A 26,627-nucleotide genomic window follows, 5' to 3' on the forward strand; every position below is an offset into this window, starting at 1 on the left:
TTCGGGGAGCAGGGATTCCAGTGCAGGAGAGAGGGCCTGGGCTGGCACTGGAGAGGAACTGATGGATCCCTATCTCCCCCACAGCTCCAGATCTCTATCTCATCAGGATCAGACCCGAGAAAGAACTTAAAATCCTAAATCACTGTCCATGGAAGGTGACAGGTAAATGGGCAGCAGAGGGCAGGATCTGAACAGGTTCAAAGCCAGCTCCACCATTCACATCTATCAGACCTTGAGGAGGTCCCTTAACCCTTGAATCTGTTTTCTTCTCAAACAGAAATGCTAATTCTCACTCCACAAGGAGTTGCATATGTCTTAAGTGAGATAATACCCAGTAAAGCACTCAAAATGTTAACTATTTATTGTTCATCATTACTATCACCACTAGTGGAATTACTGTTGTGCCCAGGCCCAGAGAGGACTGTGAAGAGTTGAGGTTTACAGCAAGGGGTGCTGGCCCCTGCAGCCAGGACTCTGGGCTCTGAGTCACTCTGTAGGTTTTTACTTTGTATCTCTCAGCCTTTGTTTCTGTGTTACCCTGTTTGACTTTCCAACTCAGGCTTCCTCTCCCCCCCACCCATTTCCTGTCTCCCCCTTCCCTCCGCAGCTGAGGTGCATACAACATCGGCTTCCACCTCAGAAACCCCAACAATGCTCTGTGGGCTCCCCTCCCCCAACCTGCTTGCTCAGTGTAGGCCCAGGCTGTGGTGATGTATTTATGCTTCCCTCCTGAGGGGCAAGACCCAGCTCTTGGGCCCAGTAGAAGCCACCTGGAGTTCCTCATAACACTGGGGACCTGGACCTCAGCCTTTGAAGGGTGCCACCCTCAGCCTGGCCCCAGGGGAAGGGGCGATTCTTGGTCTGCCTGCTGCTAGTGACAAGGTTCCTGCCTCCTGCCTGTAACACCAAGTCCTGCCAGTCAACTGCCTGCACCTGCGGGCCTGGGCAGGCGTGTTTGTTCTGACTTCCATCTGTTGCAGGAGATAGTTCCAGGCCCTGCACCTCTAACAGAGGCTGTGGTCTTGCCTCTATGTGAGTTAAAAGTGTTGCCCTACTCTCCAAGCACGGTTAGTGGGTGTTGTTCAGCCCTCTGCTCACACAGAGGCTGTTACTCTGCCCTTGTGAAGACACGGGGGTGTCCTGCCTGCTTCTTGAAAAAGCTTGTTGTCTAGCATTCTATCTGTAAGAAGGGTGCTAACCTACCTCCTGACTATAAAAAAAGTTGTTGTCCTGTGCCCTGAGATGACATGACTATTGTTTTGTGCTCACTACAGCAGCTGAGTTAGCCTGACATCTAACTGTACAAGGGTGTTCTGCCCTCCAAATATTTAACAGGGTTAGTGTCTTCTCCTCTGACTCTGAAGGGATGTTACCTTTGCTCTTAGACTGTAGTAAGAGGGTCACTCAGCTCTCAGCCCATGACAGAAGTGCTACTTGCCTTTCACTGAACATGAATGTGTGGCAGCTCCTTGCTGGTTGGGGAATATAAAGGCTGCCCTTGACTCTCTTGTCCAGGTGCACCTGGCGGCAGGAGGGAAGCTCCATCCTTCCTTCACCTCCAAGTGCCATCCTGACCAGGAGCTGCATAGATTCCTAGGGGCTGAGGGGCAGGGGGCTATGGCAGCAGGAAGCTTGGGGTGCTAGAGGCTTGTGGTTGGGCTGCTGGGGCCCGGTTGGCTGCGGGGCCCTCAGGAGGAGGCAGGAAGTCAGGGTGGGACGTGGGTGCACGGAGACAGGCGGTGGCTACGACGGCGAGGGGAGCTGAAACCGTGTCTGGGCAGCCCGGCTAGGCCAGGAGGACCATGTGAATGGGGCCAGAGGGCTCCTGGGCTGGGCAGGTAAGGAGTACTGGGAACAGGGGTCTAGGGGCTGTGGTGGGGCCTGACAGCAGAGGGCTGCAGTTGGGTATGAGGCCAGACTCCCTAGCTATGCAGCAGCCCTTCAGACTAAGGCACAGAAAAATCTTGCTGGGGGTCAGGTGGGACATGCAGTCAGCTGGATGACCTCTTTCCTGCATAGCTGTTGGCTCTTGCCATTGCCACACTGTCTGCCATCAGGCCCCACCTCACTGGGAGCACTTTCTTGGAGATCTGGCACATGGACTATCAGGTATTAAAAAGGCCTTCAGCAGTCCCCAAGTCTAGTCCCTCATCCCATGGTGGATGAGTCTCCTGAGGCCCAGGGAGAGCGAGGCACTCCCTCCCCACAGAGGCTCAGCAAGGCAGTGGCGAGCCGCACCCTGGGAAAAGGCGATGTCTAGGCTGCGACTGCTCCATGGTGCAGGTTGAGTCAGGGACCTGGTTGCCCAGGCAAACCCAGTGACAAGAATCTCCTGAGAGAGAGAGGAGTGACCCAGAGCATCCAGATGGACACGTGAGAAGAGATTTGAGCCTCAGTGACCAGACTGGCTTGAGAGAGGGAGGAGTCTTCTGATAGGGGCAGATGGACATGTGAGGGCACATTTGTCATCTGGGATGGGGCCTCCAGGGCGGTAGTATCTGACCTGGCCGGACATTGGGAAATCAAAACGGAAAGAATGAGGAGAGAAGGTGAGAGGAAGGGCTATTTTTGTCATGGACAGGGGTGCAGTTGGCCCTGGGTGAGGGCCATCTAAACGTCCATCTGGAAAGCTGCCATTCCTGCCCCTGCCAAGTGCCACAGGATGCCCTCCCCACCTCTCCTTTCTCCCCCCCACGTCAGCCACACACACATGGCATGTATAGGGCCAGTTGGTCCTGCTGATCCCTGCCTCAGACCCCAGGAAGGTAGAGGCCCAGGAAGGCAGTCAGCCACCTGTGCACCCATTTACTTTCTAATCTTGGGCCTTCAGTTTTTGCGGGGAGTCTCCACCTGAGCCAGACTTTCCAGGTTTCCCCTGCCCCATCCTCCACCATTGGAGTTTTTCTTGACGCACAATTTCCACCTAGTCAGCAAGTCCCAGCCTTTCTCCTGTCCCCAGCTCGAAGGCCTGCAGCCTGTGTGGGGGCTGGTGTCTCTCCCTGTGCTCATCTGTACCCTGGACAGGCAGGAGCTGGGCCCCCCATCCAGCCTGGGCTGATAGACAATTCAGGGTCCCTCGCCCTCAGGGCTCAGGGATAGAGGTTCTTCTCAAAGGGAAAAAGGGCCAGATGATGGGCAAGAGAATGAGCTGAAGGCTCAGAGGAGAGAAGGCTCCCCTTAGGTAACCTGGAGGCTTCCTGGAAGAGTCAAGGTAGTCTTGAGAAAGACAGAGACCCATTCTGGAGGGCATCTGAAAAACATGAAGCCTCTGCCTGGGTTCTGTTTCTTGGGTACCAGACCTGAGCAGCCCAACACAGGAGCACCACTGGTATAGTGTGGTGCAAAGAACATGTGTTTCAGAGTTAGGCAACCCAAGAATAATTCCGGTTCTGCCATTTCCTTGAACAAGTGGTTTCACCTCTCCAAAGTCCAGTTTACTTATCCAGTTTGCATTTAAATGCAAAAAAGAGGCATTAATTTAAAGAGGCAATAATAAGCCCCTCCTTTACAGACTGCTGTGGGGCATCAGAGAGAAAATAGTAACTATGATGTGCCCTGGAGGATACCTGACATATAGTTGGTGCTTAACAGAAATTAGGCACTCCCTCCTCCTGAAAATGGTGCACCAAAATGGGGACTGTCCACACCCAAAATTACTCCCACTCAGCACCTTGGCAGGCCAGTGAACCTCCCAGCCCCTCAACACTTGTGGTATGGCTTCACAAATGAGCTGGTTTCCTGCGTGTAGTGGGTGTGAGAATTCTAGCCTGCACTACAGTGTCTACCTTAGAAGAGAGTCCCACACACAACTTCACACACACACACACACACACACACCACAGTCTCCCTGTCCCAGATACCATACATGTCACCATTAGAAAATATACACATGCATCTATGTGCAGAGGCAGAGGCAGGCACTCCACATACAACACTGGATCCTACAAATCCAAACACATGTGCACAAGTTGACAGGCTTCAAGGCCAAGCTCAGTTCAGTGAAAGCAATGCTGAGGGGAACTGGGTGTGTGAGTGGGATGGGAACAGGCAGGACCAAGTACCATTCAGGGACATAGCCTCTAACAACCAACTTCAATGCTGGTTTTAAAATATCTGGAGCTGCATTCCCAACGTTTGTCCTAAAGAATACTAGTTCCATGGGGTCCTGGCAAGGAAAAGGTTCTGGGGTCAAATCAGCATGGCCTCAGTTACGGACTGTCCCATATAGACTTCACAGTCAATGTTAGCTTGTTCAGCCTCTGAAAGTACCTGGGGAGAGGGAGAATGACTGTTTTGTCAGACCCAGTGTTTCCCAAACTTCCTTGATTGGAGAACCGTTTTTCCTGTATCACCTATTCCATGTCTACAACTCAAGACAAGGAGAGGAATGCAATGGCAGGCTGTGCGGTTGATCTGCCTGAAATGATCCTGTACCTTGGCCAAGTTTTTGCGCTGGTGTTAGTCTTGCTGTTTTTTGTTTTTCAATTACAAAATTAGCATTTGGCCTTTTTAAAAAATGCAAATATTACAGAGGCATCTAAAGAGACACAGCCCCCTCCAATCTCACTTCTGGGATGTGCTCACTGTGAATAATTTGGTGTGAGTCCTTCCAGATTTCCCTGCATATGGCTGCTAAAAAGCGTAGCAGGTAAAAAAAAGCCTGGTCTCTAGAGGCAAGTAGACCTCAACTTGCCGCTCCACCACTTATTTGTTTGCTATGAGGCCTCAGACAAATCACTTTACCCTGTTGGTGCCTCAGTTTTTGCATCTGTAAAATGGAGATAATAATAGCACTTACTTCATAGGATTATTATGAGAATTACATAAAATCAGGCAAATAAAGGCTTAGTGCAGAACCTGGCTTAAAATAATCCCCGATATATGCATATTTAGATGCAAAAGACTTATACTCAGGATTCTCTTCTGCTAACTTGCTTGCCATATTATATCCAGGATATCTTTCCATGTCAATACATGGAGATCTATGGTTTTAGCTAAACATTAAGTTGGCTAATGGTGGTGATTTTGAGATGCGACTTCCTGGCAAGTATTGCTGTTTCGTGTTGCCAGTGTTGTCGGGAGTTGCAGACATTACCAGTCAGCAAGCTTAAGACAGGCCTATAGCCTCCTGTGCAAATGAAGTAACCAACAGAGGAGCACCCTACTTTGTCACAAAGAGCATGGTCAAGAGGATGGGAATCTATCTATCTGTTCACCTCTATGTCCCCAGTGCTAGATCAGCATCTGGCACACAAGAGGTACCCATTACATTTTTGTTGATAGGCTGGCCAGTTAAGAAAATTGTGCCTCCTCTAACTCACTGACGGAAGCCCAAGCCCAAAGTTTTGTCTTGAAGTGCGTGCAGCACTTTCCCAAAAAATGGCCTGCCCACCACTGGTGTGGGTGAGTGATTTTAGGGGGTAAGGAACACACATTTACAAATGTAAATTTATGTATTATAGTATGTGTTTATTTTAATGTGTACTGATTTCTGTTTATGGCTCATGATGCTGGTTTTCCATTTAGGACAGTGAAGTTTCCATTCTAGGTAAATATATCAAAGGTGAAAATGTGGTCTGCAGAAGAGCCAAATTCGCACAGGAAAATGAAAATGATTTATAACTTTATCAATTATCAGTCTGGAAAATGTTTAAGATTGGTGTAATGAAATGCCCGTGCTAGCCTAAAATCACAACTATTTTCATTTATTTAGTCCTAACTATGTACCAAGCCCTGTGTTAAGTATTTTATTATATGGGTTCATCTATATCTCACATATAATGCTCACAACAGCCCTACACGCTGGTCCTATTTTTATTCCCATTTTGCAGATCAAGAAATGGAGGGAGGCTTAGAGAGGTTTAGTAACTTGTCAGTAAGTGACTGGGGACTGAACTTGGCTCACTATGGCATGGACAGGGTGAGCTGCAGACTCCCAGAAATTTGAATAAAGCAGCATGGCTTGCCAGACTGTGAGTAAGGCCCCATCCTGATAAAACCCCCAAATGCACACAGAGGTACAAAAGGGTGGAGACTCATTAAGAAGCATTACAAGGTTCATGCAAGTTACTAGTTGGAGGATCTCTACCAAAAATATCAGTTTTAGAATAATTGCTCCATAGCCCTTATTTATGGCAATAATTAACTAGCAGAATCAGTTCTGTACTCAAGCTACTCCCAGTTCGTGATAAATCCATCTTGTTTGCATATAAGAGAAGGCTTATCTTTCTGTTCTCTGTTTTGTGAACTCCTTGAACTCACAGTCTTCATTCAAAAGTATATCATATTAAATAGGAAGGAATTCAGGTCACATCCTGTTTTACCCACTAGAAATTATTTACCATGCCTGCCAACCCTGAGTCTAGGGTGTGCTGACAGTTCTGTGCAGGCATCCACAGCTCAGGCTCTTCACTGAACGTACGTAAATATGCAATTTTGCCAACCTTGGACAAAGAAAAAGGCCAAGAAAATGTTTTAAATTATTCCTGACAGATTTTGCCACAAGGTGGCCCAGAGTACCACAATACTCTACAAAAGAACCTGCCTACTCTTTTTTAAATTGAAGTTTAATTGATATACAATATTACGTTGGTTTCAAGTATTCAACACAGTGATTTGACAGGTAAAGCCTGCCTGCTCTTGACTTAAAAGCATTAGCCTGAGAAACACCGGCAAAAAAGCTGGCACACATTTTGGAAAGAATGTTTAATAAATGAATAAATAGGTTTAGGGGAGGAAAATGAAAAGTGTTACCTTTTTTTTTAAATATTTTTTTTAAAGGGACAAAACATTTAAGGCAGGTGAGATAATGTCTATGGAGTTAATAAAAGTAAACAAGTTGGCAAGAATCAGAACTCCTTATGATATGATTCTTAAACAATCCTGGGATCAGAAAATCTAGTCCAGGAGCTTAATGTAGCCTGGGGCTTATGATCAATTCTACATAGTGGAAACAGGGCCACTCTGTGTGCGGGACACTGCTGAGAGCAAGGAGGGCTGGGGACTAAAATCTAGCCCTCACTCCACTCTCTGAGTTTGAAATCCTAAGGAGGGGTGGCCCTTTATAATTGGCACAAAGTGTTCTGTAGACCCCTGGCAGCCTTGAGTTTGACCAAGAACATTACAGACCCTAGTCAGAGGAGGTCTAGAATCTACAAAATTCCTGCAATTGATCATGAGTTCCTGAGTTGGGAAAAGAGAATGTCCTGTTTCATTCACCACAGAATCTACCCTCTTACTGGTTCTGAGAGCCCTGGGGATTCTCTGGATCTGTTTCTCCTTCTTCTTTTCCTTCTTCTCCTTCTCCTTCTCCTTCTATTTTTCTTTCTTTCTGACAATGAGAAATTTATATTAAGCTTTAATTTTGATTTTCTTTTTACTAATGACCTCATTTATTAACCTGGTTAGATTATTTCAGCTACCCAACAATCTTTGTCAAACAAAGACCAGAAGGATGGGCCCACATTTTATATAAATAGATATATGATTTTATGACCTCACAATTACATAAGGACAGGCACAACCGTGCACATCCCATTCTATTACACATCCATTTACACACACTGATGCATATAAATCCAGAGTATGCACACATAAACACAAAGCTCATCAAGTCATACATCTCCATACGCATGGACTTGCTTTCCCCAGTCAGGTAAATGTACATTCAGAAATGTGCATTTTTGATAGAGGGATTGTCTTGGAGAGAAGGCCTTTGTTAACAGTGCAATGATTAAATTTTTGATGGAGATGAACCTCTGTCAGACCTGCCTCCGTGCCCCATATTCATGACCTCCCAGAATTCCCACCCCCTTTAGACTTCCCAGGGAGTGAAGAGTAGGGGAGAACTCTTCCTTCCCAAGGATTCTTTGCCTTCCCCCTGACGTACTTCTCCTCCCCACCCCATACCCATGCCGTGGATCTCATAATTTTGAAGTTTTTACCTCGTTTAGGTACTAATTTTCTTGTTTTCTAGTTCCTATTTTAATCAGAGACTTTAAGTATGCATTGAAGAAATAATAATACAATTTGTGAAACTAAGAAATAAATCACAGTACCATGTCCCTTCAGATTTTTGAAATATTAAAATAACCTGCAGGCCTCCTACATCACCTGGGGCCTTTCAGGAGCATGTAGCTCCCATAGCTAGGAGCCACTCACCAAAATAATTCTGGCTTCACTGAAATGGGTTCTTATGATTGCTGCTAGGCTTCTGCACTACAAAGCTCACACTTCCATAGAGGGCAGGATCTGCTATCTGCAGCTGGAAGGAGAGCTCCAAACAACCTACAGAGGACACATCAGAGGTCAGATACCTGGAGAGTCACAGAATTCCTTTTAGCTTAATTTTTTTCTATTACAATTTTTTAATTAAGGTATTATTGATATACACTCTTATGAAGGTTTCACATGAAAAACAATGTGATTACTACATTCACCCATATTATCGAGCCCCCACCTCCCCCCATATCCCATTGCAGTCACTATCTATCAGTGTGGTAAGATCTCTTGGCTTAATTTAACACAGCTTGACTTTTTCTCACTCCTGGCCCCAGTCTTTGGGATATCAGGTCCCCCCTGGTACGCCCAGGTTCAATTCAGGAGATAGGTCCTGCCTGCAGGCTCTCCTGGACCTCAGCCCAAGACTTTGTGGCTCCTTTTCCCTCCCCACATGACTCCAACCTGGACCAGGTACTAACTTCCAGGCCTGTGATCTCCAGCCTGACGCTGTCTGTCCATTCCATTGGCTTCTCCTCACTACTGCTCTCCAGTTCATCCCCTTTTCACAGTCCCAAACCTTTTCTTCTTCCTGTTACCCTTTTCTGAAGCCTCCAAGAATGTCAAGCCCGGAAGGATCTTACCGACCTCAGTCCATACTCTATCTGGCATTCTCTCTACAATATAACCTTCCTGTGGTTTTCCAAAGCCTGTTTGAATATCACAAACAACAGGGTGCTCACAACCTAACTAGAAGCTTAGCTCATCTTAGGCTCATTCCAGGTTGTTATCAATCCTTTTCTGGAGGCTTTGGTTGCTAATCCGTTTTTAGACATAATAAAATTAGCAATCAAAAAGCCATTTACAGTCAAAGATGGGTGGACTCTAGCCAGCAGGATTTCTCAGTTGTCTCCCCTACCCTTTCCAGGACTTCTCACAGTAGGGGCAAGAGTGAATATGTGCCCCACTCATGCGCTGGGATGATGCTCATCTTTGATTTCTTATATCTGTAAGAGGTTACGAGTATCTTAGTTTAAGAAACATGAGCTTAAAGCAAAGGATTATTTACCAGTCCCATTCTCCCACCCTCCAAAACAGCAGTTTTGTAGGGCAGAATAGGTACTTGTGGAAGTCTTTGTAAGCTCTAAACTAAGCTAACATTTATGTAAGCTTATGAGGAAGGGGTGATGATCCCATTTGATAGAAAAGGAAAAGTGAGAGAAGAAAGAATAATTTCAACAAAGTCACAGAGTAAGTGTCAGGATCGGGATTTGAATTTAGGTCTCTCTGACTCCAGGGCCTATCCTTGAAATCTTTTTTTATTTTTTCAGACTGAGGTATAATTGACATACATACCCTTAAGTCTTGTTAACCAAAAAACCTCTACTGCTCCCCACTTCCCCTTGGTCCCAGCATGGATAAGCAACTCTAGCTTTGTTCTGCCCCAAATAGGTTGTATGAGTTTAATCGGGCCTCTCTGGGCCTTTATTTGCTCATCGAAAATCAGAGGTTAGTCTTGGGGGTTTCTAAGCCCTTTACAATTGGGAGAATCTGTGCATTAACCCTCCTCATACCAGTCAACATTTATTAAGGACAACTAGTTCTGGGTGCTGGAGCATTCAGGTAAGGAAAACACAGCTTCTGTTCTTGATGAATCCCCTGACATCGAGGGGTAGGACAGACATAAATCAGTCTAATAATGGCCCTCAGTGCCTATGGTGATGGTTATGGTCTGAGCAGAATGTTGTAGGAGCAAAGAGCTTTGGGAAGGCTTCACAGAGTAGGTGATACTTGAACTTAGGCTTGAAGGTTGGGTTAGAGCTTAGTAGACAGACAAAAGAGAGCTCTCCAAGGCAGGGAAAACACATGTGCAAAGGCACTGGCATAAGAAAATAGTGTGATAGTGTGGGGTGTTTAGGAAAGGCAAGAATAGTTCACAAATAAAGCTGTGTGAGTGTGTGGGTGAGAGCACTTGTGTGTGTGTGTGTGTGTGTGTGCGTGTATAGCAGAATAGACTAGGAGGATGACTTGATCTTGATATTAAAGGGTCTTGGATGTGCAGTAAGTTAAATTTTAGTGCTTTCCAGGAAGTTCTAAGGAGTAGCCCTAGGGAAGGAGGCGCCACATCAGAGTGAGGTACCCATTCCGCTTTAGGCAGAATAGCTCCACTTTCACCTGCTTTATCTATGCTGTTCTGCTTGATTTCATCAGACAAAAAGTTTCCACTGCTAAAGCAAGCAAACAAATAAGAAGATTATGGCCAAGTAGGTGACTGAGGGGTTTTCTGCTGGGGAGAAGCAGAAATGACCCTCTAAAGAAGAGTTTGTGCAGCTAAGCCTTTAAGGTTCAGATGCCTAGAGTTCAGTAGCTGGACAAAAGAGAGCACCTGTGGGGCCAGTCAGAGGCCTGATGGCTGACATTAGGGAGCACAAATCTCTTATTCAGCTTCCTTGGCTGGAGACGGAAATTGTAATTAGGAGGTGGGATGCACACACCTGTCTGGGAGGGGAAGATCAAAATTTAGGCCTCCTTGGGGCTTGGGGAAGTTTGTGTGATCTCTAACAGGTAGTCCCCCATGGGGGGGATGGGGGAAGAGGCAGGAAGTGGGCAACTAGACTAACAAAGGTGCCTGTAGCGGTTTGCCCATCCCAGGTGGGAGGGCGGGGCCTAGGGCTCAGCCTGGGCCTTGTGTGACTACTTGTGGCTTGGCGGCTCAGAGGAGCTTGGTTAGGGGCTAGGACCCCATTTCAGCTTTTCTGAGGCTGGTGAATGGGGGCTGGGAGTCTGACAATCTCAGGTACTTCTGGAAATTCCCAGGGCAAGGCCCTAGGATGTCTGGTGTTGGGGAAGTAGATCTTGCGGGGGCCCCTTCAGCTCCCTCTCCTTTCACTCAGGGACCATGGGCTGTAGCTGCAGCTCAAACCCTGAAGATGACTGGATGGAAAACATCGATGTATGTGAGAACTGCCATTACCCTATAGTCCCGCTGGATAGCAAGGCCATGGTAAGAGGCGAGACAGGGGGCTTGCTGAGGGAGTTGGGTGGAGTGCACGACCCAGAAGAAATGGACCACGCATATAGGTCCTTGAAGTAATAGAGGGGCCCTCTCCTCTGGAATACAGAAAGGAAAAGAGAACCAAGAGGGGAAAGAACTCTCCTAAGGACACACAGCAAGTAGTTGGCAAATTCTGGGATAAGACCCAGCCAGGCTGGAGAAGTGGAGAGCAAAATGGTGGGGAGGGTAAAGGAAAAGAAGGGACGTGAACTCAACAGTCCAGGCAGGTTTATTGCTAAAACTGAGAGGCACCTCTCTGTTCTGGTGAGCAGAGCAAAGAAGGCGTCTTTTACAGGCTAAGAGTCTTTTTATGGCTGGGTTTTTTGGCGGGCTTTTGAGGGGACAGGTCAGGGAAAAGGTGGGCTTGTGGCTTGCTGACGTGTCCTCCGGAGAATGCTTGTAGCCTCAGTAAACTGAAACCTAGGTCTCTGAGATGGCGAGTGGGCTTATTCAAAACGGCAGTACTCGTGTCTGGGCTCTCTATCAGAGGGGAGCCAGGGTCTGACCATAGTCAGACCTGCTCTCTGATGCCACTCTCACCCCCGACCACACAGCTGCCCATCCGGAATGGCTCTGAGGTTCGGGATCCACTGGTCACTTATGAGGGCTCCAATCCCCCAGCCTCCCCACTGCAAGGTAACCTCAACCAGCAGGGCCTGGAAGATAAGGCCTGTGGATCCTTCCTGGTTGGCCTCCACCTCCTTCCCATCTACCCTCTGTCCTGTGCTGTGCTCTTAGCCTGCTGCCCTGTACCTCTTGAACCCCATGCTCTCAGCCTATTCCAGGCTGGTTCCCCATGACACCTCCTGTTTTTACAGACAACCTGGTTATTGCCTTGCATAGCTATGAGCCCTCTCACGACGGAGACCTGGGCTTCGAGAAGGGCGAACAGCTCCGCATCCTGGAACAGTGAGTGCCCCCTCCACACCACCCATCCTTATCCTAGGGGAATGTGTGAGGGAGTGGGATCCTGGTGCCCAGCCCTCCAGCCCCTGACTGGCTTGCAGTGGGTGCCCCTGAGATAAAATGGGAGGCTCCGGAGTGCTGAGCGGGAGGGTGGAGCGGCATGGCCTAACTGGGGGCTCTGAGGATTTCCAGCCAAGTCCACAGCTCAGCAGACCACGCTGACTGCCGCTGTCGCGCAGGATCGGCGAGTGGTGGAAGGCACAGTCCCTGACCACTGGTCAGGAAGGTTTCATCCCTTTCAACTTCGTCGCGAAAGCCAACAGCCTGGAGCCTGAACCGTGAGTGGGACTCGTCGTGGGGTTGAGTGGGAGCAGATCTAAGGATCCCGGAGCAGGGGAGGGATGCTCTTGGGGTGGTAGTGAATGCTTGGGGGTGATGGAGGAAGAACGGACCGACAGACGACTTCCTTGCGCAGCTGGTTCTTCAAGAACCTCAGCCGCAGGGACGCTGAGAGGCAGCTCCTGGCGCCCGGGAACACGCACGGCTCCTTCCTGATCCGGGAAAGCGAGAGCACGGCGGGTGAGTGGGGGCGGGGCGGGGCGGGGCGGGGCGGGGCGGGGCGGGGGCGGGGCCGGACGGCCGGAGAGCCCCGGGCTTGGCGCCGAACCACACTCCTTTCCCTCGTTGGTGTTTCACACGTTCTTTCACTCAGGTTCATTTTCCCTGTCGGTCCGGGACTTCGACCAGAACCAGGGAGAGGTGGTGAAACATTACAAGATCCGTAACCTGGACAAAGGCGGCTTCTACATCTCCCCGCGCATCACTTTTCCCGGCCTGCACGAGCTGGTCCGCCATTACACCAGTGAGCCCCTGGGGGCCCCTCGGATGTGCTCCCGAGGCTCCTGCACCTGTGCCCTATCAGCCTGACCCCCCCCTTCCAAGTCCCTCTCAGGGAGACCACCACCCATCTCTCAGTATGCTTCTTCATTCCCCAAGTAGATGAGGTGCGGTACCCTACAACCCCAGGTGTCGGGTGACAGCCCCACACCTCCCCTGCCAGTCCATTTCCCCTGTACAGGGACTTGGCGAGGTGGGGACTGGGTGGGGGCACCCGAGTCCTGCCGTACTGACAGCCCTGCTCACCTCCCTGGCCCTCGCAGATGCTCCGGATGGTTTGTGCACGCGGTTGAGTCGCCCCTGCCAGACGCAGAAGCCCCAGAAGCCGTGGTGGGAGGACGAGTGGGAGGTTCCCAGGGAGACGCTGAAGCTGGTGGAGCGGCTGGGGGCTGGCCAGTTCGGGGAGGTGTGGATGGGTGAGTGAGGTCCTCCAGGACCGCAGGGAAGGGGTTGGGGAAGGGGAAGCGCCCTCTGAGGTCGTGTGAGTCCCATGACAGTGTCCTGTTTCAGGGCAGCTGCCTGGCTGTGGGTGCGGTGGCACGGAGTGATGATTCCATCCTCCCTGCCCCAGGGTACTACAACGGGCACACAAAGGTGGCAGTGAAGAGCCTGAAACAGGGCAGCATGTCCCCCGACGCCTTCCTCGCAGAGGCCAACCTCATGAAGCAGCTCCAACACCAGCGGTTGGTCCGGCTGTACGCGGTGGTCACCCAGGAGCCCATCTACATCATCACGGAATACATGGAGAACGGTGGGCGCTGCCGCCGCCATGCGCAGCTGCTCCGGGACGCCGCCCCTCTCTGCCACTGACTGCTAGAGGGTGGAGGAGATCTGCCTTTTTGTCAAGTTCAGCGCTGAGGGGTTCTAGAGGAGCTTTCCAGTGCCCCTAAAGACTCACCTCCACGGAGGAGAAGAGGGGGTTGTCATCCGGGAGCCCTGCCTAGGGTGGCAGGCTCTGGAAGAGCTTTCTCCTGCTATCTTCCCTGACCTGCAGTAGTGTTTGCCTTCTCAAAGCCCTACCATGATCTCAGGACACTTGATCACAGGAGATGAGTGGGTCCCTAGGCCCCATTTCTCTCCCTTTTGTCCCTGAGCCTTGGAAGGGCAGATCTGTCCCAAAGCCCTTTTTCAGTTCTGGGCCCCTCTCCTTCCCTTAGTCTGCTGTTGGACAGAGTGGGAGCTCCCGGAGGGTGGACAGCAGTTTCTGAGCCCAGCTTTGCCACTGATTTGCTGTGTGATACAGGCCAAGTTCTTGTCCCACCTCTGGTGCTCAGTTTCCCTAAGTATAACAGCAGAAATCTAAACAGGCTCACCCAGAAATAACAGAGTAGCCACCAAGGGTTCTGTGATCTGTCTGCCTGGGTTAGAATCCAGGTTTCATGTTTGTGTGGATTCGGGCTAATTACCTCACTTCTCTTTGCTATGGTTTCTTTATCAGTAAAATATGGTGATAATAAAGCAACAGTAACTTTCTCACAGGGCCTTTGTGAGGTTAAAAATGTTACTGTATGTAGAGCAGTCAGAACAATGCCTGCCATATTCTCACTGTTCAGTGTGTTGTTACCTGGCTGTGACTCTGTAGGAGATCTGTCCCTCTTTCAGGAAAGGGAAAAAAGGTATTAATTGGCTAATGGATTCTGGAAATAGCAGATAGGTTTTTTCTTGTGGCCAACTTCAGTTGGTAGTTGGCTTGGAGTTCTGTGATGAGGAGGATTCTGAAGCTCACTGAGAGTGAGTGCTGCTGGAATTGGTTAGCAGCACCTGCCATGGACACATGGCGGAATGGCAGTTTGTGTCCACATATTTGTTGCATCTGGTTGAAGCCTTTATCTTTGGTGACTAATTCTTCAGTCATAGTGGAGATACTCAGGATGCTGCCCTCTTCACCCAGTTTTAATCTCTTGAGAAAGGCCAATGATCACTAGCTACACTCCAGCAACTGGTCTTCTGGTCACCCTCTGCTATCAGAGAGGTGGCCCCTCAGGCCCCCAGGGACCTGTTTCCATATTCCATGTTATACATTCAACAAACATTTATTGCTGCTTACTGTGAGGGGGCACTGGGAACATGGGTGGACAAAACAAGTTTTCTGTTATCAGGGAAACTTCGTTTTAGTTATGGGAACTAGGAAAACTGGAGTTTGTGCCATAGGAAAGTTTCAGCATGCTGTGGGGAATACAGATGATGATGTAATTTATTATGCCTAGTAGGATCTAAAGAGGCTTCCTAGAGGAATAATCTATAGCTGGGCTGTGAAAGAAAAGTAGAATTTTTGTCAGGTGGAGATGGAATAAAGAGACTTTTGGTAAGAAACCAGTGGTCTACGTGAAAAATCTTAAAATTGTCTAGGGTGGGTTGAATTAAAGAGGTGGGAGTAGGCCAAGAGCAGAAACTGCAAATGTGGACTGTGCAGGCCTTTGGATGCCTGGCCAAGGAGTTTGGGCTCTACCCCAGGGTTGATAAGAAGATCACAGGCCCCTTCAAGCACGCTCTACCCTGGTCCCCGGGAAAAGACCTTTGCATATCTGGGGACTCTCACCCCAAACATACACTCCTCCATTCTCACCCCTTACCCTTCCTTTCCACACATCAGACACTGCTTCTAGACCCCCAGTTGGGGAAGGGCTTGGGAGCTCCCTCCCGGGGCAACCTGGGTCAGCAACTCTTGCTTCTGTCCATAGGGAGCCTGGTGGATTTCCTCAAGACCACCCCAGGCATCAAGCTGACCATCAACAAACTCTTGGACATGGCAGCCCAAGTAAGGAGGCTGGGGCAGGGCTGGGCATGGGCACAGGTCACAAAGATATCTGGCCCAGGACTGCTGACCTGTACCTGGCCTGCAGATTGCAGAGGGCATGGCATTCATTGAAGAGCGAAATTATATCCATCGTGACCTGAGGGCTGCCAACATCCTAGTGTCTGACACCCTGAGCTGCAAGATCGCAGACTTTGGCCTAGCACGCCTCATTGAGGACAATGAGTACACAGCCAAAGAGGGTAGGTGTGGGATGTAAGGGAAGCCTGGGGCCTGCAAGGTCTGGCCAAGCAGATCCAGATGACCTCAGTCTGTCTCCCTGCCAGGGGCCAAGTTTCCCATTAAGTGGACGGCGCCAGAAGCCATTAACTACGGGATCTTCACCATCAAGTCAGACGTATGGTCTTTTGGGATCCTGCTGACAGAGATCGTCACCCACGGCCGCATCCCTTACCCAGGTCAGGGCCAAGGGCAGGAACTGAAAGGGTTATGGAGAAGGGCTGCAAATCCATGTCTTTCCATTCACTTCTCCCCAGGCTCAGAATCTGAAACTTTCTAGCTGCTTTTTCTGCTGCATCTTCTCAGGGGTGAGACTCCAATATCCCCAGTCGGGTGCCACATTTCCCAGGGCTAGCCTCTTTGTCTCTGGATTTCTCTCTCCCTTCAATAATTCCAGCTCTTTTCTTTAGTTTCAACACAGGCAGCCTGATGTGGGAGAAGAGGATCATGCCTAGAAGGCAAGAGGCTTACCTTTCTTAACAGATCTGCCTGATGCTAACTTTTTGCTTGTCTTTGATCAGTTCATTCCTTCATTCCCCATCTGTAGCAGGAGCGGTTAGAACACTATCTGGCCCACACTAAACACCCAAGAGTGTCAGATTTTATTATTAATCATCACTTTAGGCAAGTGGCTTTGGGCAGGTAACTTCACTTTTCTGAGCCTTGGTTTCCTGATAGGAAAACAAGACTGTGAGAGAGCTTGACTCCCAGAAGGGGCTCACTAAACACTGACTTTCCTTCTCTCTAAAACTTTCCATTTGAAAGTGGGAAAGACATGTAAACAACTAATTCCCACCCTCTCTCACCCCTCCCTCTATCTCCTGGACAATGTCATTTACCCTTGAATTCAGCCAAGACAGGTGGAATTTTTTTAAAGGAACTGGCTAGGAAATTCTGGGGAGAGGAACTGTAACACAAAGACAGGGTAGGGAGGTCACAGTGCACAGTAGCCAGATCTGCAGATGCTTCCCACATCCTCAGAGCGATGTGCACAGAGCTTTGCTCCTAGGAAGGTAAAGACACCTTAGAATCAGGTGAGAGCCTGAAGGACCTCCCTGCCCTGGACTTGACCCATCACAGAGTCCAAGGGCAGTGCTGGGGCTAGAATCACAGGTAGTCATCCTGCCAAGAACCCTTACTGCTCCTCCACTGTGCCCATAGGGGTGAACTCAGAGACAATTTCTCCAGTAGAAGAAAAAAGGCACTGAAAGCCTGATGCTAAATGGCAGCTGACATGTGCATCAGGGTCAGGGAGACAATGGGGAGTAACAGGACCTGGGTGAACTTCTAACTCCTCTAGCAGATGTTGCTATTAAGACACAGGGGCCCTAGAAACAGATCTTTTCTTTTTTTTCAAGAGAAGCCAAAACTTGTAGTTTTAGGAAAATTTGTGCATTTCCAAATATCGATGATTGATTCAAATTGTTTAAAAACACTCTAGGGTCTGTGGGCTGTATTTAGGCTGGGTGTCACTTACAAGTTTGCACCCTTGACTCCAGCTCCAGGTGCTTCATTTCCTGGCTTATGTCCTCCAATGTCCTGACTTTGAAATGTGAGGGACCCATTGCTGGAGACCTCTCAGAGGCACAGCTTGGGGAAGAGGGGCTTCTACTGACCATGGTGCAATCCTAAGCTTTAAAGGGGGCAAAATCTAAATTTTTCCAGGACCCTGTAAAAGTTTAGTCTTTGGGGACTGCCTGCCACAGTCTTCTCTCAGGAGACCGAAGGAGAAGCCAGAGGCCACATGAGTAATTTAGAAACAGGGAGCTATGTATCTGATGTGACCATGCATTTTTCCAGAAAAGCTCCTCTTAGGGGACACATGCAGGGGCGCCAGGACCAGGACAGAGGGAGGGAAGTGGCCCCAAAATTATTTCATCTGGGTCCTGAAGGAGCGTAGTCGCCCTCCCTGCCCCATGTGGAGTCTGCTTTGCTGGGGCCCCAGGTCAGTCTGACTTTTTAATGCAGCATCCCTAGGGCCTGGTCCAAAAAGCTGAAGGAACTTAACACTGTCCTAGCTGGGGGCTCCCCTCCTGCCTTGGGGCCTAACCACCCCAGCCTTCCCCACTGAATAATAATCACAGATACTCCCTATGCAACATCTCTCCTCCAGACACTATACTCTCTGCCTTATATGCATGATCTCATTCAGTCCTAATAACAATCTTATGAGGTAGGAGCTACTATTCCGGATGAGGAAACTGAGGCTCAAAGAGGTAAGGTGGCTCACCATGGCCTCATAGCCGACATGCATATGTTTTCTAAGTCATAGCAGACACTCCAAGTGGCACCACTGACATTTCGCAGGTGCCCCAGTACAGCTTTACCTCTGATGAAGATTCTTTTGGATTGGTGCTCATCCCATGCCAGTTGTTAACTATTCTGAACATCACCCCTGTCTGTGGGCTTCCAAAGCCTGGAGCCTTGTTTCTCCCATCAACCTCTAGGGATGACCAATCCTGAGGTGATTCAGAACCTGGAGCGAGGCTACCGCATGGTGCGCCCTGACAACTGTCCAGAAGAACTGTACCACCTCATGATGCTGTGCTGGAAAGAGCGCCCAGAGGACAGGCCCACCTTTGACTACCTGCGCAGTGTGCTGGAGGACTTTTTCACGGCCACAGAGGGCCAGTACCAGCCCCAGCCCTGAGAGGCCCAGCTGGCCGGGGCCTGGAGCCTTCCCCACACCTAGCCTACCTGGCTGGGGCAGCTGCAGCTCTTGTGCCATACCCATGTGGCATATGGACCCTGCACATGAATCCCACCCACCCGTGACCCATACACTTCTTGTGTCTTACACACGGGTTCTGTGGTTGTGTGGGCTCTGCACATGTGTCTTATACACATGTGGCCTGTGCATATCTGTCCTGGACACCTGTCCAATTTGTTCCTTTCTGGGTCCTCCTGCTTCCCAAGACCACCAGAGAGGAGCAAGGCCTGTGATTGACATCAGCTTCTGCCTGCCCCCTTTTCCTTTTTCCTGGTCATCAAGAAGCTCCTTGAGGGCCAGGACTTTATCTAATACCTCTGTGTGCCTGGCACACATCAGGTGCCTGGCACACATCAGGAGCTCAATAAATGTCTCTTGACATCTCTGCTCCCCACTCCCATCTCTTCCTTTGGAAGGGGACATAGGGTTTCAGAAGATGGAAACTGAGTCCCCTGAATTGGGATGAAAGATGGGATGAGGGGATATCTGAATTTTTTCCAGTCCTACTGATGTTGAGGGCCAAAAGGAGATGCCTACACCTTGCTCTATGGGCTCTTTGGACCCCTTCAAGCCCCCACTCCAAAAGTTGAAGGGCTACCCCTACCCAGAATCTCTTAAGGAATCAGTGTGTCCCAGGACCCTCCCCTAACCATAATATAAGGGCAAAAACATTTTCTACAGCTACTGATTCAAGGGCTGTATTTGGCCTCATCAGTTTTGATTCATCTTCAGGATGTTTTTAAACATTGAATTCATTCACTTATTTAACAAATATTTATTAAACATCTACTGTGTGTCAGGTATGGTACTGGGCTCATAGGATATACAGTAGATTAAACAAAGTCGCTGCCCTTGTGGAGCTTACAATGTAGTTAAGGAAGACAGACTAAATAAACATTACAGAAGAGTATATGATGCAGTATGCTACAAAGTTAAGTGTTAAGGAGAAAACAGAGCAAGGAAAGGGGAATTATGAACGTCATGGTTGGGGGAGATTTACAGTTTTAAGAGAGTGGTCATTGAGAAGGTAGCTTTTGAGCAAAGATTTGGAGGTGAGGGAGTGAGCAGTATTACGGGGCAGAAGGAACAGCCCAATGTAGAGGAGTGCCTGGCTGGCTCAGAAGTTAACTGGTGGTCCTGAGGGAAGGGGATAATCTACAGGGATTTGTGCAGAGAGATGACTTGATCTGACTTACATTTTTAAAAGAATGGCTTGTAGGCTATCTTAAAAAACACTGAGTAGTCAATTTATAAAACTGGGGAGATTTTGCATAAAACTCAAGATTCCTGCCTTCTCTTGAAAAAAAGAGATTTGATTCCATTGGTCATGGAGGTGACTAGTAGCCACCCCTTCAGACGGCATGAGCTCTCCTTTGCCAGAGTCCCCTCCACTCCTTGTTGCTCTCAATGAAGCTAAGTGTTAGTATTCATCACGCTTGTGCTGTTCTTATAATAAAGGGGAAAATTAAAATTTTTTACACCTACATTTCCATTCAAAAGTGAGAAAATTAAAGATACCTGAAGATGATAGTGTGTTTGAAGCAAGATGAGGAAAAATACATCTTTTTTTTGAAAATGAAAAAGTACCCAATTTTTTAAATATGCAAGCAACCTGAATCAAACCAATACAAATAATATAAATTTAACGTAAATCCACTCATTTATAAATATCACCTGCCTGACATCTGTAGGCAAGCAGAGTTTGTGATTCCTGTTCTGCATTTTATAACATGCTGCCACACCCAGGACCTCATCTGATTCCCACCCTCCGTGCTTGGACACTGTGTGCACCACAGAGTTGGTGAGCTTTGTACTCTCATCATCTCCATTTTATGAAGAGGAAAATGGAGACCCAGAAAGGCTTCCAGTTAGGAAGCAGCAACACAGAACTAGGAACAGGGTTTACTCCCTGGCCCTTTGCTGTTTCTATAATAGAACTGCCTGGTCTTAGATCTCCTGTTACCTTTATAATTAACGGCCCAAAGGCAGTTCCCAAGTGAAGAATTCAAGTGCCCAAGCACTCTTTAAACTGTAAAGAGTCATAATATTTTATCTTGTTGACTATAGGACCATGAGTAACTACCTTTGCACATAGTAAGCACTCACTAAATATTAATGATTGCTGTAGTTATTATTTTAATAGCCCATTACAGTGAGGAAAAGCTTTAGTTATCAAGGGTAGGGTGGGGTCAATTTTACCCTCCCTCCAATCCCCTCCCCTCTTTGTCCTCAAGATAATTTTGGTTGTCACATCTTGCAGGGATGGTGCCACTGGCATCTAATGAATTGAGGCCAAGGATGCTGCTGGACATCCTGCTGGGCACGGGACAGCATGGTTTTTATCCAGCCCCTAATGTCACTAGTTTCAATAGCTTGAGAAATCCTGCTCCAGTGTAAGGGGACAGCCAGTTTCCTCTTGTCTAAAGGCGCTCCTTAGTCCTCCTGGGTGACTGCCATCAGGGAGGGAGGCTTTGGAGTAAAGAAAGGCTGGGTTTTGCCACTTTGTTACAGTGCCTCTGCTCCCTGGTAGGCATTCAAAAAATCTGTGCAACTGGAAATTGAATTTAATTACTAATTGTGTGTCTTTGAGCAAGTCTCTTTAAACTGTAAAGAGGCATAACATTTTATCTTGAGGTCTGAACTTCATTATCCTTATCTGTCAAATGGGGATGAATAGCCGTCCTCCAAGCTCTCGTGAGTAACTGAGAGAACTGTTGGTAAGGCTATTATTAAACAGTACTTGGCCTACAGCAGTTTTCGTTGTCAAGTTTATTTCTCTCTCTTGCCAACCCGTGTTCTAATCCAAGTTCAGCCCATTTAGCCCAGTGACCTTGTGCAAGTCACTTCCCTTCCACCCTCTCCTTAGGCCTCAAGTGATTCTCCGTAAAATTACAAAGTTGGCCTCTGGCCTCTAAATATGCATCCAACATCGAACGGGAACTGTGAACTTTACAGATGTTTTCTTCCTCCGGGACTAATGGTACGGTCCCCCGGCACCCCCACCCGCCCCCGTCGCGGGCCTTGGTACAGGCCCAGGGGGCCCTCGGCGGCCTCTCTGGGCTGCCCTTGCCCCCTGCCGAGTTCCGGGCCGTCTCTGAGCAAGCTGATTGGCTGGAGCGGTGCCCGGGCTGCGCGGCTATAGGTGAGCCCGGGAGGGGACGGGCGGAGCGGGCCGCAGGCCCGCCCCCTCCCCCTTGGGTCGGACGCTGTGCGGTGCTGCGGGCGGGAGGGCGGACGGACCGACTGACGGGAGGCGAGCAAGATGGCGCAGACTCAGGGCACCAGGAGGAAAGTCTGTTACTACTACGACGGTGAGCACCGTCCTCGCTGCGGGGGCGGGGCCGGGCCGGGTCCGGGAGAGAGAGGGCTGAGGGCGGAGGCTGGGAGAGGCTGGGGCGCTGGGGAAAGGCTGGGAGGGGAGGCTGAGCGGAGGACGAGGCTCAGAGGGGGCTCAGGAAAGGAGCTCGAGGCTGAAGGGAAGGAGGTTGGGACCGAGGGAGGAGGCTGAGAGGTAGGAGGGCGGGGTAAGGTGGGAGGTTCAGAGGAAAGGAGATGGAGGCTGAGGAAGGAAGAGAAGGTCAAGACTGAGAAGAGGCGGAGGCTCAGAGGGGTCCTTTGGGGAACCTGAGGTTATCCTGGTGGGGGGAATTCAAAGAAAGTGAGATGCCAAGAGTTGGAGTGGGACTCCCAGAGAGAGGCTGAGTCTGAGGGGGGAGGCCAAATCTGTTGGAGGTTGTAAGGATATATTTTCCTGCTGAGAATACAGAGGTCTTTCAAGGTCCTCTTCCTTCCTCACCTTTTCTAGTGAGAGTCCTGCAGGAATCACCAACGCCTTATACCAGCTTCCCCTCCCCCAGTCTTTGAGCAGGGCCTGAAGTTGCTGCTGGGAGATGGGGCCCCTGGGGTTGGAAGGAGGATGCAACCTATTAAAACAGACTTTTAACACAAATAGATCTTGCAGCTAACTCTGTACTAGGTTGTGGTCAGTTGCTGGGGCCATGGGATGATCACTTTCCATCCTCCTCGGACTGGAGACCATGAATTGCTCTCCAGTGTCATGCTCTGGTGAAAGAAAGCTCAAGAGTGTTAGGGGAGCACAGAGCAGAGGCTCCCAGGCCAGCCTGAGGAGTGAGGGAAGGAGGTGCCAAGTAAGTTGGGACCTGAAGAACAGGAGTTATTAGCCAGGCACAGGGAAAGCAAGGCTAACAAGTTTAGAGGGAAGAGGACAGTACCTTTGAAAAACAGCAGGTATTTATATCATGTGGCTGGGACATAGATTTGAGGGCAGAGTGTGGAAGGTAAGGAGCAGGGTTGAGGGAAAGGGTGCAAATGATGAGGCTGGGAAGTGGAATGGGGACCAGATGCTGAGTGGTTGGGCATACTCACATAAGGAAGTTGGACTTCATTCTCGGCACTTGTGAATCATTGAAGTTTTATGCACCTTAGTGGCATCATCAGATTTATACATGAGAACTATCTCTTTGGGACAGAAATCCTTGAAGGTAGGGGTAAGGAAGAAGGCAAGGATCCCAAGTTTCTGGTTTGGGCAATTTGATGCTGAGTGTTTGCAGAAGGCCTTGTCAGTAACTTTGTTTTTTTTTTTTTTTTTTTAAGAAATACTCGTTGAGATGTCTCGGGGTGTCCAAGTAGAGGCATCCAGTAGGCAATTAGCCATTAGAGTCTGTGGTTCAAAAGACAAAAATGAGAAAGAGATTTTTCATAGTGGGCAGCGTACAGATGGTAAAAGAAGAGGATGAGATGACCAAAGAAGCTGTATAGGGTGAAGAGACAAGAGAATCCAGGGTGGAATTCTAAGGAAGCGGACTGAGGAAACTCCTTAGGGAAAGGGACCATGTCTTATCTACTGTGTGCTCTGCCTCCAGAATAGTGCCTAGCTCATAGTAGGCTTTCAGTGAATATTCAGATTAAGTGAATAAAGATACAGAGGGGATGGCCAGAGATGTTAAGTGAACCAGAAAGTGTTGGGTGACAGTAGCCAAAAGAGGGAGGGAGTGGCTGAGTGTTGGAAAGAACTGTTTTCTGGGCAGAGTTTGGAACTAAAGCTAGATTGCCGTAGATTGAAGAATGAATGAATGAATGAAGAGGAGACATCAGGATGGTCCCTCTTTAAAGGAAGCTTTTCCAAGGCAGAGAGAGAGGTTGTTGATAAAGGGGAAATGTGGCTGAGAGGTGAGCGTGTTAGTTACAGAAAATAGCCAGAGAGAAGGAGAGGTAGAAGATAAAAGAGGGAGGCTGGTGATGAAGGAGGTTCCCGCAGAGACTAGGTGAGATGGAAACAAAGCACAGGTGGGGACAGCAGCTTTCAAGAGGAAGTTCCTTGGTGAAGAGAGGGTAAGTGGCAAGGAACCGTTCAAATGTAGTTAAGTTTGAAGGGGGGAAGTTGGGGAGAAAATGGAGGGAGTTTTTAAGATGAAATAAGAGAATATTCCTTTTCCTGAGAGTGGGGGAGGGCTTCAGAATTCAAGTGGGAATCCTGAAAAGAAATAGCTGTTAAATAGCTGTTGTGAAAGATGGAGCTAGGAAAATAAATTTGAAAGGGTTGCTGAGCAGTGGTGGGGGGCCCATCTGAGGCTTATGACATTGTAGCTTCAGTTTGCACAGTTCTGAGATCTCCATCCTGTCCGTTTAGAAGGAGAAGAAACATGGAAATTCCTCAATCTTTAGAGAAGTGAGACTCTTGCTTTTTGAGAAATCGGTTTTGAGTTATGTAGTGGGGTTACTAGGCTGAGCCTCAGATTCGGCTCTGCCACCTGGAAGCTTTGTAGTATTGGGCAAGTCTCTGCCTCTCCAGGCCTCAGGTCACTCTCCTATACATCTGAAAAACTAACTAGGAAAAGCTCTTTAAAAGTTTAAGAAAAGTAGTATCTAAACAAAAAGGAATATTTCTTTTGAAGTCTCCCAGCAACCTGATTAAAAAATGTTCATCATGTTTTAATGATGGTGCCTTTGGGCCCCAACTCCATTTAGCCTTCTAGATAAGTTATCTTAATTCCGCAAGTCTAAGCCTTAGCTGGGTCTAGGCAAGAGAGTGCTAGGGATCAAGGCCCATGCCGGAGACAGAGTCATGGCCATGTGACTACTGACTGCCTACAAATTGGGTCTGCATCTGGATGTCTCAGCTAATGCCTTGAGAACCTAGCCTACCCGTCCCCGTGGCTGATGAGGTTGCCTGAGGGGTCCTGGGAACAGACGTTTTTGCCTGCCTTCCCCACCACTGCATCTCAGCGTCTGTGTCTATAAGGGACAAGAGATCCCTGTTGAATGCCACTACATGCTGTACTCTGACTGAGAGCACAGTTCCTGCCTCAGAGGCCTCACTAAGATGAAGAGGAGAGGATGAAAGGACATCAGGTAAAAACAGAGGAAATTAGAATAATAAAGTATGGACTTTTCATTAATATATCAATGTTGATTGATTAATTATAACAAATACTTAACTTTACTAATGTGAAATGTTAATAATAGGGGAAACTGGGTGTGGAGTATATAAGAACTCTGTGCCTTGTAATTTTTCTGTAAATCCAAAATTGTTTTAAAAAGTGAAGTCTGTTTACAGAGAGAGAAGAGGATGAGCTCCTAAACATCCATCTGTTTAGGTTTCCCATTATCCCAGGCAATGCTGTGACAAAGAGAATTGGAGTGTGGCTAGGATGCAGTCGGTGGCATTCCCCACAGTGGATTGCTTCCTAGGTGGAAGCCTGTTCCTGGTGCCACCAAACCACAGAGCGTAAGAGGTTGGGACCTTTTTTCTCTGGTGCTGAAAGATCTGCCTCATCCTGATGGACTTCTAAGGAGAGATCTTTGGGTGTGTAGTTTACCCGATTTTGGAATACTCTTCCAGGAATTTTCTTCCAAATACTCACAGAACCTCCTAGGTTAAGTGCAAACTGAAGTTGGTACCTGAGAAACCCAGTGTAGCTTTTAGCATACTGGATTTGGAGTCAGAAGTGTTGACTCCCAGGTCACTCGTTAGCTGTGCAATCTTGAGCAGGCACCTCTCTGAGTTTGAGGTTTAATTCCTTGAATCTCTATTGAGCCTCCATGATATCTGCCTTTAAGGAGCGCCCATTACATATAAATGAATATGTAAATAATTCAGATATAAAACAAAATTAACCGCTATATACACATTTCATGCAGAGGAAAAGACCATTTATTCTGATCAGAAATATATTTAGAGCTTAAGCTAGGCTTTGTAGCATGAGGATCATCAGAAAAGGAAGGACATTCCATACTTAGAGCAGAGATTGGCAAATTTTCTGTAAAGGGCCAGATAGTAAATATTTTAGTCTTTGCATGCCATGTGGGTGGGCCCCTGTGGCAACTGTTTAACTACTCTACTCTGCCATTATAATGTGAAAGCACTCATAGACATATCTAAACTAATGGGCATGGCTGTGTTTCATTAAAATTTTATTTACAATAAACAGGCAGCCAGTTGTGTTTGGCCTAAGGGCCATAGTTTGCCTATACCAGTCTAAAACAGAAAAAGGTAGGAAGCAAGAGCGAGTGTGTGTTTAGGCAGCCAGTTGTGTTTGGCCTAAGGGCCATAGTTTGCCTACACCAGTCTAAAACAGAAAACGGTAGGAAGCAAGAGCTAGTGTGTGTTTGTGTTGTGGAGGAGGGTGGTGGTTGTAGGTAGCAAAGGAGATGAGGCTAGAAAAATGGATTAAGAAAGTCCTTGAATGCCAGACTACTAAAGTTGTTCCTTATTCTTTATCATAGGGGATGGGGAGCTATTAAGGATTTTTGAGCAGGGAAGTGGTGTTATCAAAGATGTGTATTAA

At 48.3% G+C, this 26,627-nt stretch overlaps 2 protein-coding genes across 7 annotated transcripts in view; both read left to right on the forward strand.

Annotated features, from left to right (window-relative positions):
• Positions 1 to 32: 32 nt before the first annotated feature.
• On the forward strand, positions 33 to 19,179 carry LCK (LCK proto-oncogene, Src family tyrosine kinase). 5 transcript variants are annotated; one of them, XM_036885244.2, is made up of 14 exons: positions 1,722 to 1,838; positions 5,832 to 5,972; positions 11,112 to 11,221; positions 11,827 to 11,908; positions 12,091 to 12,181; positions 12,418 to 12,516; positions 12,654 to 12,757; positions 12,891 to 13,040; positions 13,339 to 13,491; positions 13,647 to 13,826; positions 15,757 to 15,833; positions 15,919 to 16,072; positions 16,157 to 16,288; positions 18,557 to 19,179. In XM_036885244.2, exons 3-14 carry the CDS (start codon positions 11,117 to 11,119, stop codon positions 18,757 to 18,759), a joined length of 1,530 nt encoding a protein of 509 aa, XP_036741139.1. In that variant the 5' UTR covers positions 1,722 to 1,838; positions 5,832 to 5,972; positions 11,112 to 11,116; the 3' UTR covers positions 18,760 to 19,179. The 5 variants fall into 5 exon arrangements, with proteins under 5 accessions (XP_036741138.1, XP_036741136.1, XP_036741141.1 ...); XM_036885245.2 differs by lacking the exon at positions 5,832 to 5,972 and adding an exon at positions 2,020 to 2,109 and having other exon boundaries at positions 1,724 to 1,838; XM_036885243.2 differs by lacking the exons at positions 1,722 to 1,838; positions 5,832 to 5,972 and adding an exon at positions 33 to 162.
• A 2,807-nt stretch (positions 19,180 to 21,986) lies between these two features.
• HDAC1 (histone deacetylase 1) overlaps positions 21,987 to 26,627 on the forward strand; it is a 41,107-nt gene continuing 36,466 nt past the window's right edge. Inside the window, exon 1 of one of the 2 annotated variants that reach the window (XM_036885170.2) lies at positions 21,987 to 22,130. In XM_036885170.2, the coding sequence (XP_036741065.1) occupies positions 22,082 to 22,130 (49 nt within the window). In that variant the 5' untranslated portion in view covers positions 21,987 to 22,081. The remainder of the gene's footprint in view (positions 22,131 to 26,627) is intronic. The other variant, XM_057499945.1, reaches the window with a different exon arrangement.

This window comes from Manis pentadactyla, chromosome 4 (genome assembly GCF_030020395.1).
Source record: "Manis pentadactyla isolate mManPen7 chromosome 4, mManPen7.hap1, whole genome shotgun sequence".
Lineage (NCBI taxonomy): Eukaryota > Metazoa > Chordata > Mammalia > Pholidota > Manidae > Manis > Manis pentadactyla.